This window comes from Tauraco erythrolophus, chromosome 12 (genome assembly GCF_009769465.1).
Source record: "Tauraco erythrolophus isolate bTauEry1 chromosome 12, bTauEry1.pri, whole genome shotgun sequence".
NCBI classification, from domain to species: domain Eukaryota; kingdom Metazoa; phylum Chordata; class Aves; order Musophagiformes; family Musophagidae; genus Tauraco; species Tauraco erythrolophus.
The window spans coordinates 2,020,955-2,034,228 of NC_141476.1; the positions used below are offsets into that span (position 1 = coordinate 2,020,955).

Below are 13,274 nucleotides of genomic sequence, written 5' to 3' on the forward strand. Positions count from 1 at the left end.
TTTTGGGCTATCACAGAACAGTAGGGGAAAAAAAAAGTCCCTATTTCACCCGATTTGTCAGGCAGACAGAGACACACAAGGAGATGACACGAAGCACTGCTGAGCAGGAGCACGTCCTACCTCCTGCCCCGGCTTTGCCGGCGCCTCCGGCAGACAAGGGGCCATTGCCGAAGGTGGTGAGGCTCTCCCGTCGTCCTGCCGGTCTCACGTTGCCATAGTAACGGTTGACCAAAACTTGCCTGAGCGCCTCGCCCTTGAGTCAAAGGGGATAATGAAATCACGATATGAGCTTCATGAGTAAACAAACTACTAGCAGTTAGTAGCAAGGGGACTGCTGCTATCATTAGCCTACTTGTAGTGAGGGACAGGGAACCGAAACCCTGGAGATTTGGAAAAGTCCTGAGCATCTCCCGATGCGCTGGGGTAGACTGGGACACCACAGGGGTCTCATGGGGCTCAAATAGGATTATGGGTTCCCAGCACCAGACACATCTGCAGTTCAGGTTTTGTGTAAAGCTTTCTAGACAGATTTTATTCTCAAAAAGTTTTTGGTTTTTTTTTTTTAATTAAGATCTATTGTCTCGGTCTTAAACGTAAAAAAGTTGCATCTGTACAGCAGCAACACAAACCGAAGAGGATTAAAAAAAGTAACATCAGAAATGGTTTTAAGAGGAAGCAACCCCATCTTCTCAAGCCTATCCTACTTTGCTGTTTCACTCCCGTTACAGGGACACACTCTTTTCCCCCCCTCCATCCGCAGCTGATGCGATCCAACACCATCAGCCGCCGAGCGGAGCGGAAACCCGAGCGATCCCCGCTGCATCCCGGCCCTTTGTTCCCCACGTCCGTGCTGGCAGCTGCCCGAGCCGCCCGGTCACGCCGGCAGTCAGCATCCGAGCACATGAGCCCGCGGACACCGCGGGACACCCGTCCTCAGATAACCCTGGTGGCCCGGCCCCGTGTCCCCGGGAGCAGCCGGCACGTCCCGCAGAGCACGTGCCGCTGCCGTCGGCGGAGACCGGAGGAGATCAAGCACCTCCCAGGTTGAACGTTAACCTGCGGAGCCTGCACCTCGACGGGAATTCCCAGTAACTGGGAGAGCCGTACAAAAGCCGGCGGTGCTGCCAGCAACGGGCAGACGTGCCAACGCCGCAGCTGGACAAACAGATTTTTGTAAGGTCTTTGTGCAAAAAAAGGAACACTGGTGATGGCAGCATGCTGTGGTTCGAGCAGTATCACCCTGAGACAGTGTCTGGGAGAGCAGGGAGGGGGTTTTCTGAGGATTTTTTTAAAAAAGTAAATAATAATTTAAAAAAATAATCAATCTAGCCAAGAATAATTTCATATTAAAATTATGTTCGGAGGAACTAAGGTATCTTGATCGCCATTCACAAAACTTGACACTGATTTTCAGTTGTATTTCAAATCAGTTGTCTGACTATAGATTCAAAGTGTCATTAACTACGAGGTTTAACACTAGCTGTCGTGCAAGTGAAGTGTTACTTAAACTTTCACAAGAGGCCTTTAAAACACAAATAAGTAATGGAACAACGTAAATGTGCGTTAATTGGCTCATATCAAATTTAGCACTGCTTTTGATACAAAGCTGGCACTCACAAAAGGTAGCTTAGAGAAATCTTTATGCCCCAGTGCACTGGAAAGACAAAAACCTGGCTGGAAATTAAGCCCTTTACAAAATTTCAGACATCACTTCCGAATGGAGAAGCCCAACACCTGCCTGCAGCTGGTCAGGGATCGCTGCCCTCCCCGCAAGGCTGGTGCTAACATTGGGGCTCCCATCACCACCTCACTACACTTTAGCAGTTAAAAATTGTTCCTATAGATGATTAGTGTGAAAGCTGCAGCACAGGAGCTGCATTTTATAGAATCAGATGGGGATGGGTGAAGCGGCAAGGAGACAAGATGTAAAATAAACATGAAGAGAGCTTTCCAACCAGCTGCTTCCCAAAGTCCCCAAAGAAAGAAAAAAAGGCAAGTTACTTTGGAAGCAACAGCAGAGGAAGCTGAGCACTTTTCCGAGGGGCATACGCTTCCCGTCACCGCTTGGGCCAAGCAGTGAACACGTAGGAGAGGCAAGAGACTCGATTCAAAAACTCAAGCAAATTCTTATCCCAGAGGAGCTACTTTGACTGACAGCAACATGAGAGTGTTTAGTACATGATGTAGTGCTTTAACCATCTTTCTGCTCTCAGTCTGGCAGGTGAGGAAGGCTACATGACAGAACAAGGCCAAACCAGACAAAAAAAACCCTTGACTACATCTTCCTTCTACACGTGTACCGATTAGAAAGGCAACTTGATACCCATATAAGCCCTACACCAAAAATCAAGTTACAATGGAGTTCTCACACTACCTTTTTCCTCTTCTGTTAAACTAACTGGCAGTCGTTGTATCAACTGGCATTTAAAACCAGTAATTTTTACTTACTACAAAGATAACACACATCCAACCATAAGAACTGCTGTTCAGCAAACTCCACCTCCTCTTGAATTCAAAAGGGTAACTAAAGCTCCTGGGATTGTCTCTCGACTTTCCTCTAGTCCATTGTAGAGCAGAAGGCAACTTCTATTTCATGGTCAAAATAGTTGGGGTGAGTGGAGAGACTTCACTGTGAGCTGCTGCTCCGAGGACAGACCTGCAGCACCTCCGTTGTCCAAAGTAGTGTATCCAAAACAGGAGAAGTAACCAGAAAATGCAATATGGAACACGTATCGAACACCGGTTGTTTCTAGTCTGAATCTGCGCTGAGCCACGGTTTCGGGGGTTTGGCAGTTCACACTCAGCAGCATTTCGAGTTCTAACTGGGAAGAAAAGCTTTGTTTCCTACAAAATTATTCGAACCCACTGTGTTAGCTAACAAGTGTAAGAGTATGTGATGTAAGTAGAGGGAAGAAAAAAATCAGTGGTATTTAAGAAACGTTATAATTAATTCAGCTGCAATGCTTGGCTCCAGAACAGTTCTTTAACCATCATGTTACTGTTGTACACCACTTTGATGTGCACAGTAGGCAAACAAATATCAGATGTTTGGTGGCAACAGGAAAAATCAAATATGCTACCCAGAAAAAAAACCAACCCAGCAGCATCCGGCTTCATCTGCATTCACCATCGAGGTAAACTTCTTGTAAGCAGTATGCAAACCCTACTGTGCACTATCAGTAAAGCAGATACACAACTCTGTTTAAGGGATTTCAAAATCCTGTTATCATCTTTAAAACAGAAAATCTTTAATAATATTTAAGAGTGAAGCAGTTGTAAGTTGTTGCTGTTCCGTTCCCTGCTACAAGAGCAGAAGAAATGGAGAAGTCTATCAACAATGTTGATTTTGCAGCTTGGCTGTTTACGGCCAAAGCAGGCAAACGCCACAAGCACTGATTGATCTCACTTCATAATTGGGTGATTACCACCAAAGGGGAGTGCTCTGAAAGTGTGAACACACTAGACCGGGATCCGAGGTTTAATTCAGAGCAGCCAAGCACTTTCTCCTTCCATTTAATCCAAGACAAGATGCTCCAGCACCCCGTTTTGTAGGTGTGGCTGATCATTTTAGATTTTCCAAGAGACTGACAGCAAGCAGTTAACCACGTTAGTTTCTGACATAACTTACGTTTCACTGTTTAAAACGAAAAGGTAGAGGATTAGTTCTGAACGTGCTCGACTGCTGTACATACCCTTCTATGATCCTCCAGTTGCCTCTGTGGTAGACTTTGATCAAGCTCCTGCTGTGCATGCAGAAATTTCATTTTAAAGCAGAACAACACTAAAGAGACACTAACATCTTTGCACTCATGGAAAATATTAAGGAAAGTCACAGCTAAAAGCAAGGAGGGGGATGAGGAAGACCGACTGACAAGCTACCGAAACAGAACATCTGCCCTTAATTAGCTCTGGCAGCACTTCACCAGTCTGCTCTGCCACCCTCCAGCAGACCACCATGGCATGCACGTATGCCGACACATTCTCATGGATTTGAAGAAAACACAAAGTCTGGCTAATTTTACAGTTACCAGTAACGCACAGAAGTCGTTAAGAACTCAAACCATGCATGCCCATGCACACGTATACACAGATGCACACACACACAAACACCCCGTCCCACTGCACACACACTTCTGGAGGAAGTGCAAGTACTCTGACGTATCTGACTGTGGTCAACGAAGCTCTTTTGAGACTGTGGAGGGCCTCCGACCAAACCTGTGGGATTTCCGTTCCAGCACCACGGACTTCAGTGGGGTTTCACTGCACACAGTCCCTTGGCACCAGCACGTTTCCAAACCAAATCTCTTATTTCAGGTATCAATTTTCAGGAACAGGGTTTCTGCTTTGTAAACCTGAAGTACGCTGAGTTTTTGCTGCTTTAAAGCATTCTGAAAACGTGTAGGAAAACGTAGGAAAAGCTCTATACAGGGAACCATCTGAAATCAGGAGCCATCTCCTTAGCATCTCAAAGTCATTCTATGACCACTCAGAGTTTCAGTTTACATTTACACACTGTTCCACAAAAACTAGGACTACAAAGGTCTAAACCACCACAAACATTCTTATGATTTCAAAACATATTTATAATCTTTGTATTTATATAGCTCAGAGAATTGACACTATCCCAAATTTAGATTTCCACTGTTGTTTTGCTTAGATTTGCACTGATACAGCACCCAGTTGTATAATCTACCAATGCCATCTCTGGATGTCCTGTTATTTTCAAACGGTTTTTAGATTTCATAAATTCTTCATTTTGCCAAATCATCTGTCTTATGTGAACTGATGCTGGGGTATCTCCTAAAGGAAACGCGTCTGCATAGCCAATTCACTGTAGAGCTGGTAACCCTAGGATGTGAAATGACCATTAGCTGTTTCTCTGTGGCATTTTAAATGGGACACACAGCTGCTCTGGGTTTACGAAGCTTCCACTAACAACTTCTGACACCTCCTTTTCCTTATCAAAGTTTTTAGATACATGAGATAAAGGGAAACCCAAATTCTGTCTTGGGAGCCAGAGAAATGAAGGCTCATTTTGCTAATGCAGGGGGATTTGAGAGGAGACTTGTTCATGGTGCCTCCCTTAAAAGCATAAGGGAAATGGCTAAGGAACAAAGATTTGGGACTGGTTTACCTGTTTTTTTTTTATATTTCCAGACTATCACACTGATACTGTATTGGATTAAACTACTTCAACAAATCTACTTATTTCTCACTGTCTAACACCACACAGGAACACACATTTCACAGGTTTGTTTTTTTTAACCAACAAGACACTCTACCAGGACTACTTCAAAACACCAATATTTGCCTGTCGTACAAATATAGGTGAGTGACACACCTCTACAGGGCTTTCCGTTTCTGGAGGCTGCGGCAGCTAGTTGAAAGTAAAATGCAGAAAAATTAGTCATTCTTCAAGAATCTTTCATCCCAACAGAAATCTAGTGGTCAACACTTAGGGGAAGGGAGTTGGCAAAGCCCTTGACTTCAGCTGAATCATCACAAACAAATTACAGCCATAATTACTGTTTACACTCTCCCACCCACCCACTTCCTAAAAAGACTACATTTTGAAAATTCAGCAGGTATCCTTTGAACATCCCAAACTACTTTGCATGAACGCAGAGGCACAAGCAAAAAGCTTTAGTTGCAGGTACCCCCGGGTCTGCTACGCAGAGATGCACTTTTGGGCAGCCTGCTCGGACCACGCACCCGGGATCTGCAACTCGCAGCAGGTGAAGGCAGCACACCCATCCCCAGCGGGGAGGAGGAGGAGGAAGCTGCCAGGCACAAAAAGGCAGCAGTCTTACAATGTTAATTTATTTTTTTTTTTTTAAAAGCAGCTTGCAGTGGATTGTCATCTATAAACATACTTTTCCTGAGATAAAAGATACACGATACAGCACCAAACATGAGCAATGAAATAAGAGGCTTAATGGTGACAGCTTTTCAAATCTAAAATGCTGGTCATCACATTGAAACAGATGAAGACGAGCAACTTTAATCTAGCAGAGCTTAGACATACAACAGAGACCTAAACATTCAAATGAAACTGCCTACTAAATTGTGGGTAAATTGATTGAACTTCTCAGGAGCAGACACTAAGAAATAAGACGAGGACGACACGGTAATACCAAATTAAGTCAGCCACTCGTTGTCCGTGTGTGCCTAAACGCACACGGACTAGACAGACAAATCAAGCACAGGCTGGGAGAGCGACTCTGTCTTAACCCAACATCCACGGCAGCCCAGGAAACGCACAGCAAAGGGAGAGGAAGGCCATGAGATCCAGAAGTCTAAATATGGAGAGACCCTGCTTCCCAGGAAGAAGCCAGAGGAGTGAGCACTTCCCCTGCAGTGTTCCGTGGGCAGGGACTCCTTGGCCAGGAAAAACCCTTCTCCGTTCTTCTCCTAATGGACTTTCCTCCTGGCTAATTCACGCGGCCTTCAGTGCACCATTTCCTTGCATTGTCACCACTCTTGGAAACCTCACAGGCGTGTAAACCATTTCTGTCTTGGTCAAACTGAAGCAGGGAGTATTTAAGCCAGATGACCAAAAGTTAACAGGAAGAACCTCATTTGTGCAGAGGAACACACAGTTCCTGCACAGCCACTTTGTAGGCTGGACACTGGGAACGCCATACCAAGTCATTAAGGCGTCTGGGCACGTTGTTCTGATTGCAGACACCGTCTGCACAACTTGCTTCAGAGCAAAGCAACAAATTCCTCCTTTCTTAAGTAGTCAACAGCAGCAAGGAAATGGTGCATGTTCCTCTGTAAGGGAAATTAGGTGCCTTCCTTCCAGGGAAGGGGACACTAGAGCTAACAAGTCAAGTGGACTTGACTGCCACAAGATAACGTACTGGACTTTGGATTCCAGATGAAAGCTTCCTTATTCCTGGGCTTATACCATGACCCCCAAATTAATCAAACATACACGTACATTTCGGGGCTGTAAACGAGCACAGACGAAGAATCAGCATGAAATTAGTTTGATCTTTCCAACCTAATTGGAGTAGGAAAAAGTACATATTCTAGCTAGCAAACTCCTGTGCCTTGCCACTGCAGCACGTATAAATAGATCAGCGTGTCAGAACCAGCCCCACCAACCCATCCCCAAGCAAAAGCTACTGCCCTTGGCAATGTTCGGATGGATCACTCCAAACAAGCATGGCCTTCAGCAATCTTTCAGGAAGATTATAAACTCCAAATACTGAAATTGTTATTCTTTGAGACAAAACGAGTTAAAATAGCAAAGAATGATTGAGGTATAGATACTGTGCTACACTTGGCACTATAACAGCGAAGTATCAGCTTATGCTTTACAAGAAGGATTGAATAGGGTGGGAGAGTAGACTGAAGCAGGAATTTTGCCAGATTTCTTCTGCCTCCCTATACCTCAGATCTCCACCTAGAAGAAAAGTGATGGTTTGGGGGCAGGGGCAATGATGTGGAATACCGAGATGCTTCACTAATAGCAGCCAGGTGAGTGCCACGGAGACAGTGGCCAGCTTTTAAACTGGAACGTAGTGGGTGGCAGGGTCAGAGAAGAATACATCTTTTCTTTTTGCTAGCAATAGTAAAAGTTCCTTTCAACTTGCTGTGCAAAAACCCCTCTTCCTTTGAAGTTTCCATTCCCACAAGACTGGCAAATAAACCACTCATCATTAGCCGTAACAGGAGAATTACAATCTCTTTGACCTGTTGGTGACTGTAACACTTCTAGCATCCATTTCCCCAACACAGACTACGTGTGTTTCCCAGAATGGTCTTTATCTGACTCAACAGTGGATGTATCCACCTCAAAAACCACCAAAGCAAGTGACACCTCAAGTGTGAACTCGTTATATCTCAACTTATGAGATATGGAAGAAGTTTCAGTCCTTTTTCTTCATGAAAGTTATTCTCATTTGCTTTAAAAATAACAATCAAGATGAAAGTCTTAATTAGAAAGTCTAATTCTGTCTTTCGCAGAAAATTCAAACAACTAGCACTGTGGATAAAAAGTGGAAACTGTTTGAGGAAATGCAGAAAGATTTCCATTCCAGTTTAAAGCCTCAGGATTGCTTTTCTCATTTTTTTTTTTTCTCTAAACTCAACTATGTAGTAAACATCCAGAGCACTGAGCACATACTGTAATGTTACAAACAGGTGGGAAATAATCATATCTGAAAATCCTGCATGTTTGCATGAGCACACACACACGAACACTGTCACAAACTGGATCCTTTTCTCTTCAGCCTCACCAAACTTTGGAATTTTGACAAAATAACGGACAAACCAGTGCATTCACAAACATGAACCTCCTCCACTTCAGGCCATCTCCAAGTTCAAAGGATTAAGAGGACTGACAAACCTCACACTGCTTAACTTCCCCAGCCTGATGCCACTTTCCAAACTACCACACATCTCCTTCAGGTCGTTTTCCAATCAGTATCTAAACTGGCTACAAAGGTGACCAGGCTGGTGTGAGGCAACAGTAAACAGACACCTGTCCTGGGAGATCTTCAAGATTCAACACTGAGCATTTTGAAGAAGCTTAGTCCAACTAAATGGATTTGGCTCGGTAGAGACGCAATGGCGAGAAATCAGGTGCCCTGTGCTGCGCGGGAAGTCGGGTTAAATCCCTGAGCGGTTCCCTTCTGGTCCTGAAATCTGTGAATTCAGGAACCAACCCAACTCCATGCATATGGCATCTAATTATCGGGGTGGAGGGGAGAGAGATTTGGCATAGAGGAGGAAATAAAAAGGGGAAAAACACAAGTACGGAGTCAGTCAGCCAAAGGTCACGTGAAGCTTCTGATGGCCAGGTTGTGTATCCAGATGCAAGGAACTGCAGTGAAGACCTCAAACACACGTTATTCTGAAACCACTGCCCTCCTCTGCCTTGCCTCTGGCATTCCCATCTCCCATATCAGCTAGAGTTTCAGTGGAACTGGCTGTTCAGATACAGTTCTGGAAGTCCCTTTCCACTTTTTCCCTTCCTTTTCCGAATTTCCACTTTTTTCTGTGCAAAGTACCTCCAGTACAGCTCTTACTTGAAAGCCACACAGCAAAAGCATCACCTAATCCCATTCACGACAACAGACCGGAGCACAAATTACGCTGCTATCCTTCGTAGCTCTTCAATAACACCAGAAAACTCCACGTAGGTCACCTGCTTGCCAAGTCTCCTTTGGAAGGCATCCTGTTACCTTGCAGAAAGGAGAAAAAGTGTGGACAGGAAGTTTCTAGCCTCTGCAGATGATATGTAGGTGTTCGTCAAAACCGCATTTGACTCGCGACGGACAAGTTTCAGGGCAGAGGGGAATAATTGGGAACCAAGAGCACTGAACTGCTTTGACAAACTTCCCACGTTCCACTTCACCATTGTACCAGACCCGCATCAAAGCTGCTGAGCAGTGTATTTTTAGCCATGGAGGATCTCACACCTCCATAAATCAAGAGGCAGCAGGTGACGTGGAGCAGCACCGTGTCCTGGCACAGGCTCCTCCGAGCTGTGCAGCTCTCCCAGCCCTCGCAGAAGGCACGTGGGATTTATGGGGGACAGAGGGAGCACCCCAGCTCCCACCGGCACGTGATGGAGCAGCAACCACAGGCTTACACCCACTCGCCTCGCCACCGCGGTGCACACCCAGATCGGGGACGTGGCTGAACGTTTTTCTCCTCCCTTATCTCAGTGAATCTGCAGAGACTTTGTGCGCTGCCAGACGATGAGGTGGGAAATTTGGCGTACAGGCTGTCAGTGCCTGCACCGAGAGGTCACGGAGATGCGCCTACGGGAGTGCCTGCTCTCCTTTTCCAAAGCTTTCCGTTGAGAAATCATGTTTTACCTGGGCTGGGGCTTTCCTGGAGCCAGAGACCTCAGTCTCTGATATGCCACTAACCTTCAATAGGAGGGCAATCACTTGCTTCTCTTTAAATCCTCAATCTTGCAGGTCTTTTACAATAACTGAATATACTAAGAACTAGCCTCACTACACATCTTACATAAGCAGTTTTAATTAACTAGTAAGATGGTGTAAAATATTTTTTTTTTTTTGGTTACAAATAACTAGAAAAAAATATTCCAGTCTCCTTTTCCAAAGAGCTCACCAGTTCCAGTTTGTGCAATAAGAACGGTCCAAAGATTGCAGGATTTCTGAAGGAAAAAAAAATATAAGGCAGCCCACAAAAATTTATGAGAGCCTGCATTTCCTCTGCTTGAGACATAACAAGTGAAGCACTGTCTAAGTGCAAAATACACAAGAGAAAGGACTGTGGAGTAAGGTCTCTCTACAAGGAAAATAATTTGTAAGTGCTTCTCTCCAGCACTTCAGAGGTTAATACATTTGCCAACTCCAATCAGAAGATGCACAAACCAGCACATATTTTGCACCCTACTCAGCCGTCGTAGTTTTAGTTTATCATTGATAGAGCACTGAGAAGGTTACTTCAGTCAACTCCTTTGAACCAGGATTTTCAGTTCCCTTTTCACCTACTTGAAACCTCGAGACCAAAGTGAAGAGGTGAAAAAAAACCCAAAAACCCACCCAAAACTATATTGAGTGGGTCTGCAGGTGTATCTTGCTGGACACCATTTTATCAGCTGCATAAAGAAGCATCATTACCAAATAAAAATAGAAAAACCCCAACAACCAAAAAAAAACCAACCACTGGGGTTTTACTTAATTCGGTATTTTAACTTCAAATCCTAAAAAAGGACTAAATTAATTACACAGGAAATTCCAGGTGCTTATAAAGTTTTGCTGGATTTGGTCGTTCCGGTGTCTGCTGCTCCCTGCCCAGGGTCCCACCAGCCCCGTGGGGGGAAGCAGCAGAGCACCCCCTCGTCACCCTGAACAATCAAATCCAGACCCACCAGTATGGGACCACTGGTCACGGGAAGCGCCGGCAGCATCCCTGGCACAGCAGCTACTGGTGCGGGCTCGGGGGGGCCGGCAGCCCCAGTGGTGTAAACATCTCCGCCGCGTTTATTGGCAATTACTGCTGAAGGTCACACATCAGCAGCAGGCCTAAATTCCAGGAAAAAAAAAAAAAAAGAAAAAAAAGCAGCGCTGTTCTTATGTAACTGCTGCTTGAATGTTGGCAGGTGCCCAGCGGAGCAGCTCACTGCAATGTGGCTGGGAGGGGGAAAAAGGGAAAAAAAAGTGGAAAAAAAAAAAAAAAAAGAAAATAAAAAGTAGGACATCTCCCAGGCACGTTCAGCATCCTGAGCGTGCCACCTGCAGGTCAGCACTCACACTTCTCTCCTCTTCAGTCCATAAAATATTAACGTGTTTCTCCAGGACATACGCGGTGCGGTGTCCAAGAGTCGCGCTGCAGGTGGAAACTGGGCCACGCTGTCCCCAAACGCCCATCCGGACCCCGGAGAGCGGCCGGGAACGCCTGGTTGCAAACAGGAATGCCCCAGCGGGGCGGGAGCTGTGCTGCTGGAGCTGTCCTGGACCACAGGGAACCCACGGTGGAGCTCCCCATCTCAACTTCCGTCGTGAAACGCCGCAAAATCCACATTCGTATCGCACCTGGACTTTTTAGTGGGTTGGGGATTCAGTTAAAAGCCAATTAAGCTGTTGTGTCTAATTAGGAGCGGGGTTTGGTTATCGCTGTCGTGTGAAGATTGGCACTTGAGGCAGATTTAGCTTGGTCCTGACCCTCTTCCTGGAGACCAGCGTTGTTGATAGCGCCACGAAGAACAAGATGACGGCCGTCCCAGCCCAGGAAGGGGGGGACCAAGGGATCCTCAGCCCACGGGCTTTTGCAGACAACATCCCAGTGCCCTGCCCTGGGGGTTTCTCCTTTCTTTAGCACTCGAGCACCCCGCACAATGCTGTGACCATCCTATTTAGCTCTTCAGCTCCCGTCAGACCCCTTCAGCTCCCAACGCCCACGATGCTCCGGGAGAGCCGGTGGAGCCAGAGAAGCAGGAGCCCTGCTACAAACCCAGGGACAAGCCCCAAGCCCACAGCACCCCAAGATCAGGACAAAACCCAACACAACCGTGTTGCAAGTAGCATGGAAAACGGTTTAGAGTTTCCAATGGCTTCAGTTTTCTATCAAAACAAACAGTCCGTTTCATCTATCTTTCAAGATACTTTTTCTGCCCTTTTCTGCTCTATTTTAATACCAATTTTATGCAGCCCCTATCCCAAAGGTCTGTGTACTTTTCCAAGTCTACAGGAACCTGAATGCTTTGGAAATACTGCAAGGCAACTCTAATTCTCAGCATATCTTATTTCTGTCCCCAGAAGAAAAACCTTTTACATGAATCCTGCCACAACAGCGGATGCTGCAGAGTTAAAAGAAAAAAACCAAACCACTAACAAAAAACATCTACAAGAGCTTAAAGATGTTATCACCATATTTCTGCCAGGCCAGATCATGGTCCTCAGACTATTGCAATAGATGTTGAAAAAACAAACACCACACTGTGCCGCTTTTCTTTGGAAAACTACAGTTCCTTCCTGTCCCTTATTTCCAACAAAAAGGGAATTTTAAGCCCTCCCTGTCATCTCCACCCCACTTCTCCAGCACTGCAAACACTCCAGCATCCCCAGCGGCTCAGCCGGGTGTTTCGGGGGGTGCTGTGACCTTGCTCACCATCCTTCCTCTTCTGCAGGGGATTTCCTACCGTCAGGTGAATTCCAGCATTATTGAGCCAGTGAAAAGGGCCCTCACTCCCTTTCTTCGCTCACAAAAACGCTAAGGGGGACTGGAATGCCGATTTCCTATCACGACTTTCAGTAACAAATGCACGGAGCTCTTGGCACGTTTAGTATCTTTTATTATCTGGACCCACCACTCACTGAAACTACCTTGCAGTAAGCAACTAAGATACATAAATCGCTGTATACAATCGCATAAATCCTCTGAAATCATGCCAGAAGATGGTTGCTTTAACAGAGTTTTACCCTCAGGGAATAAAAAGCCTTTCAGCTGATCAGAAAAAAATTCAATTGTGCAGAAATCAACAGAAAGGGAGGTTAATAATATTACTAATAATGAAGATTTCTGTATTCTTTACCCTAAATGTTTACAGTTTCCAGGGTTGACAGGGGGGAGGAGGGGAGAACCCCAGGATTTCCATCAAGACTCCCTGTCTTGGTGTCCCAATCCCTTTGTACAAGCAGCCAGCACTCCTTGCCGGTGGTTATCACACACCTGCTCCCTCCACGCAGTTGCTTCATTGAGGAGCAATAAAGTTCCTCCTTTGCAGCCTCCAGACCAAATCCTAAATTGCTCTGCACGCTCTGGCTGATTTATTGCAGGCAGAG

The 13,274-nt window shown here is 45.6% G+C and overlaps 1 protein-coding gene across 8 annotated transcripts in view; it reads right to left on the minus strand.

Annotated features, from left to right (window-relative positions):
- The window catches only part of ITPR1 (inositol 1,4,5-trisphosphate receptor type 1), a 169,729-nt gene that overhangs the window by 61,976 nt on the left and 94,479 nt on the right, over nucleotides 1-13,274 (minus strand). For 3 of the 8 annotated variants that reach the window (XM_086618909.1, XM_086618911.1, XM_086618910.1), the window contains exons 40-42: nucleotides 5,342-5,377; nucleotides 3,693-3,743; nucleotides 121-253 (exon numbers count right to left, since the gene is read on the minus strand). In XM_086618909.1, coding sequence (XP_086475035.1) covers nucleotides 121-253; nucleotides 3,693-3,743; nucleotides 5,342-5,377 — 220 coding nt within the window. The remainder of the gene's footprint in view (nucleotides 1-120; nucleotides 254-3,692; nucleotides 3,744-5,341; nucleotides 5,378-13,274) is intronic. The other 5 variants (XM_009984139.2, XM_009984138.2, XM_009984137.2 and 2 more) reach the window with 2 other exon arrangements.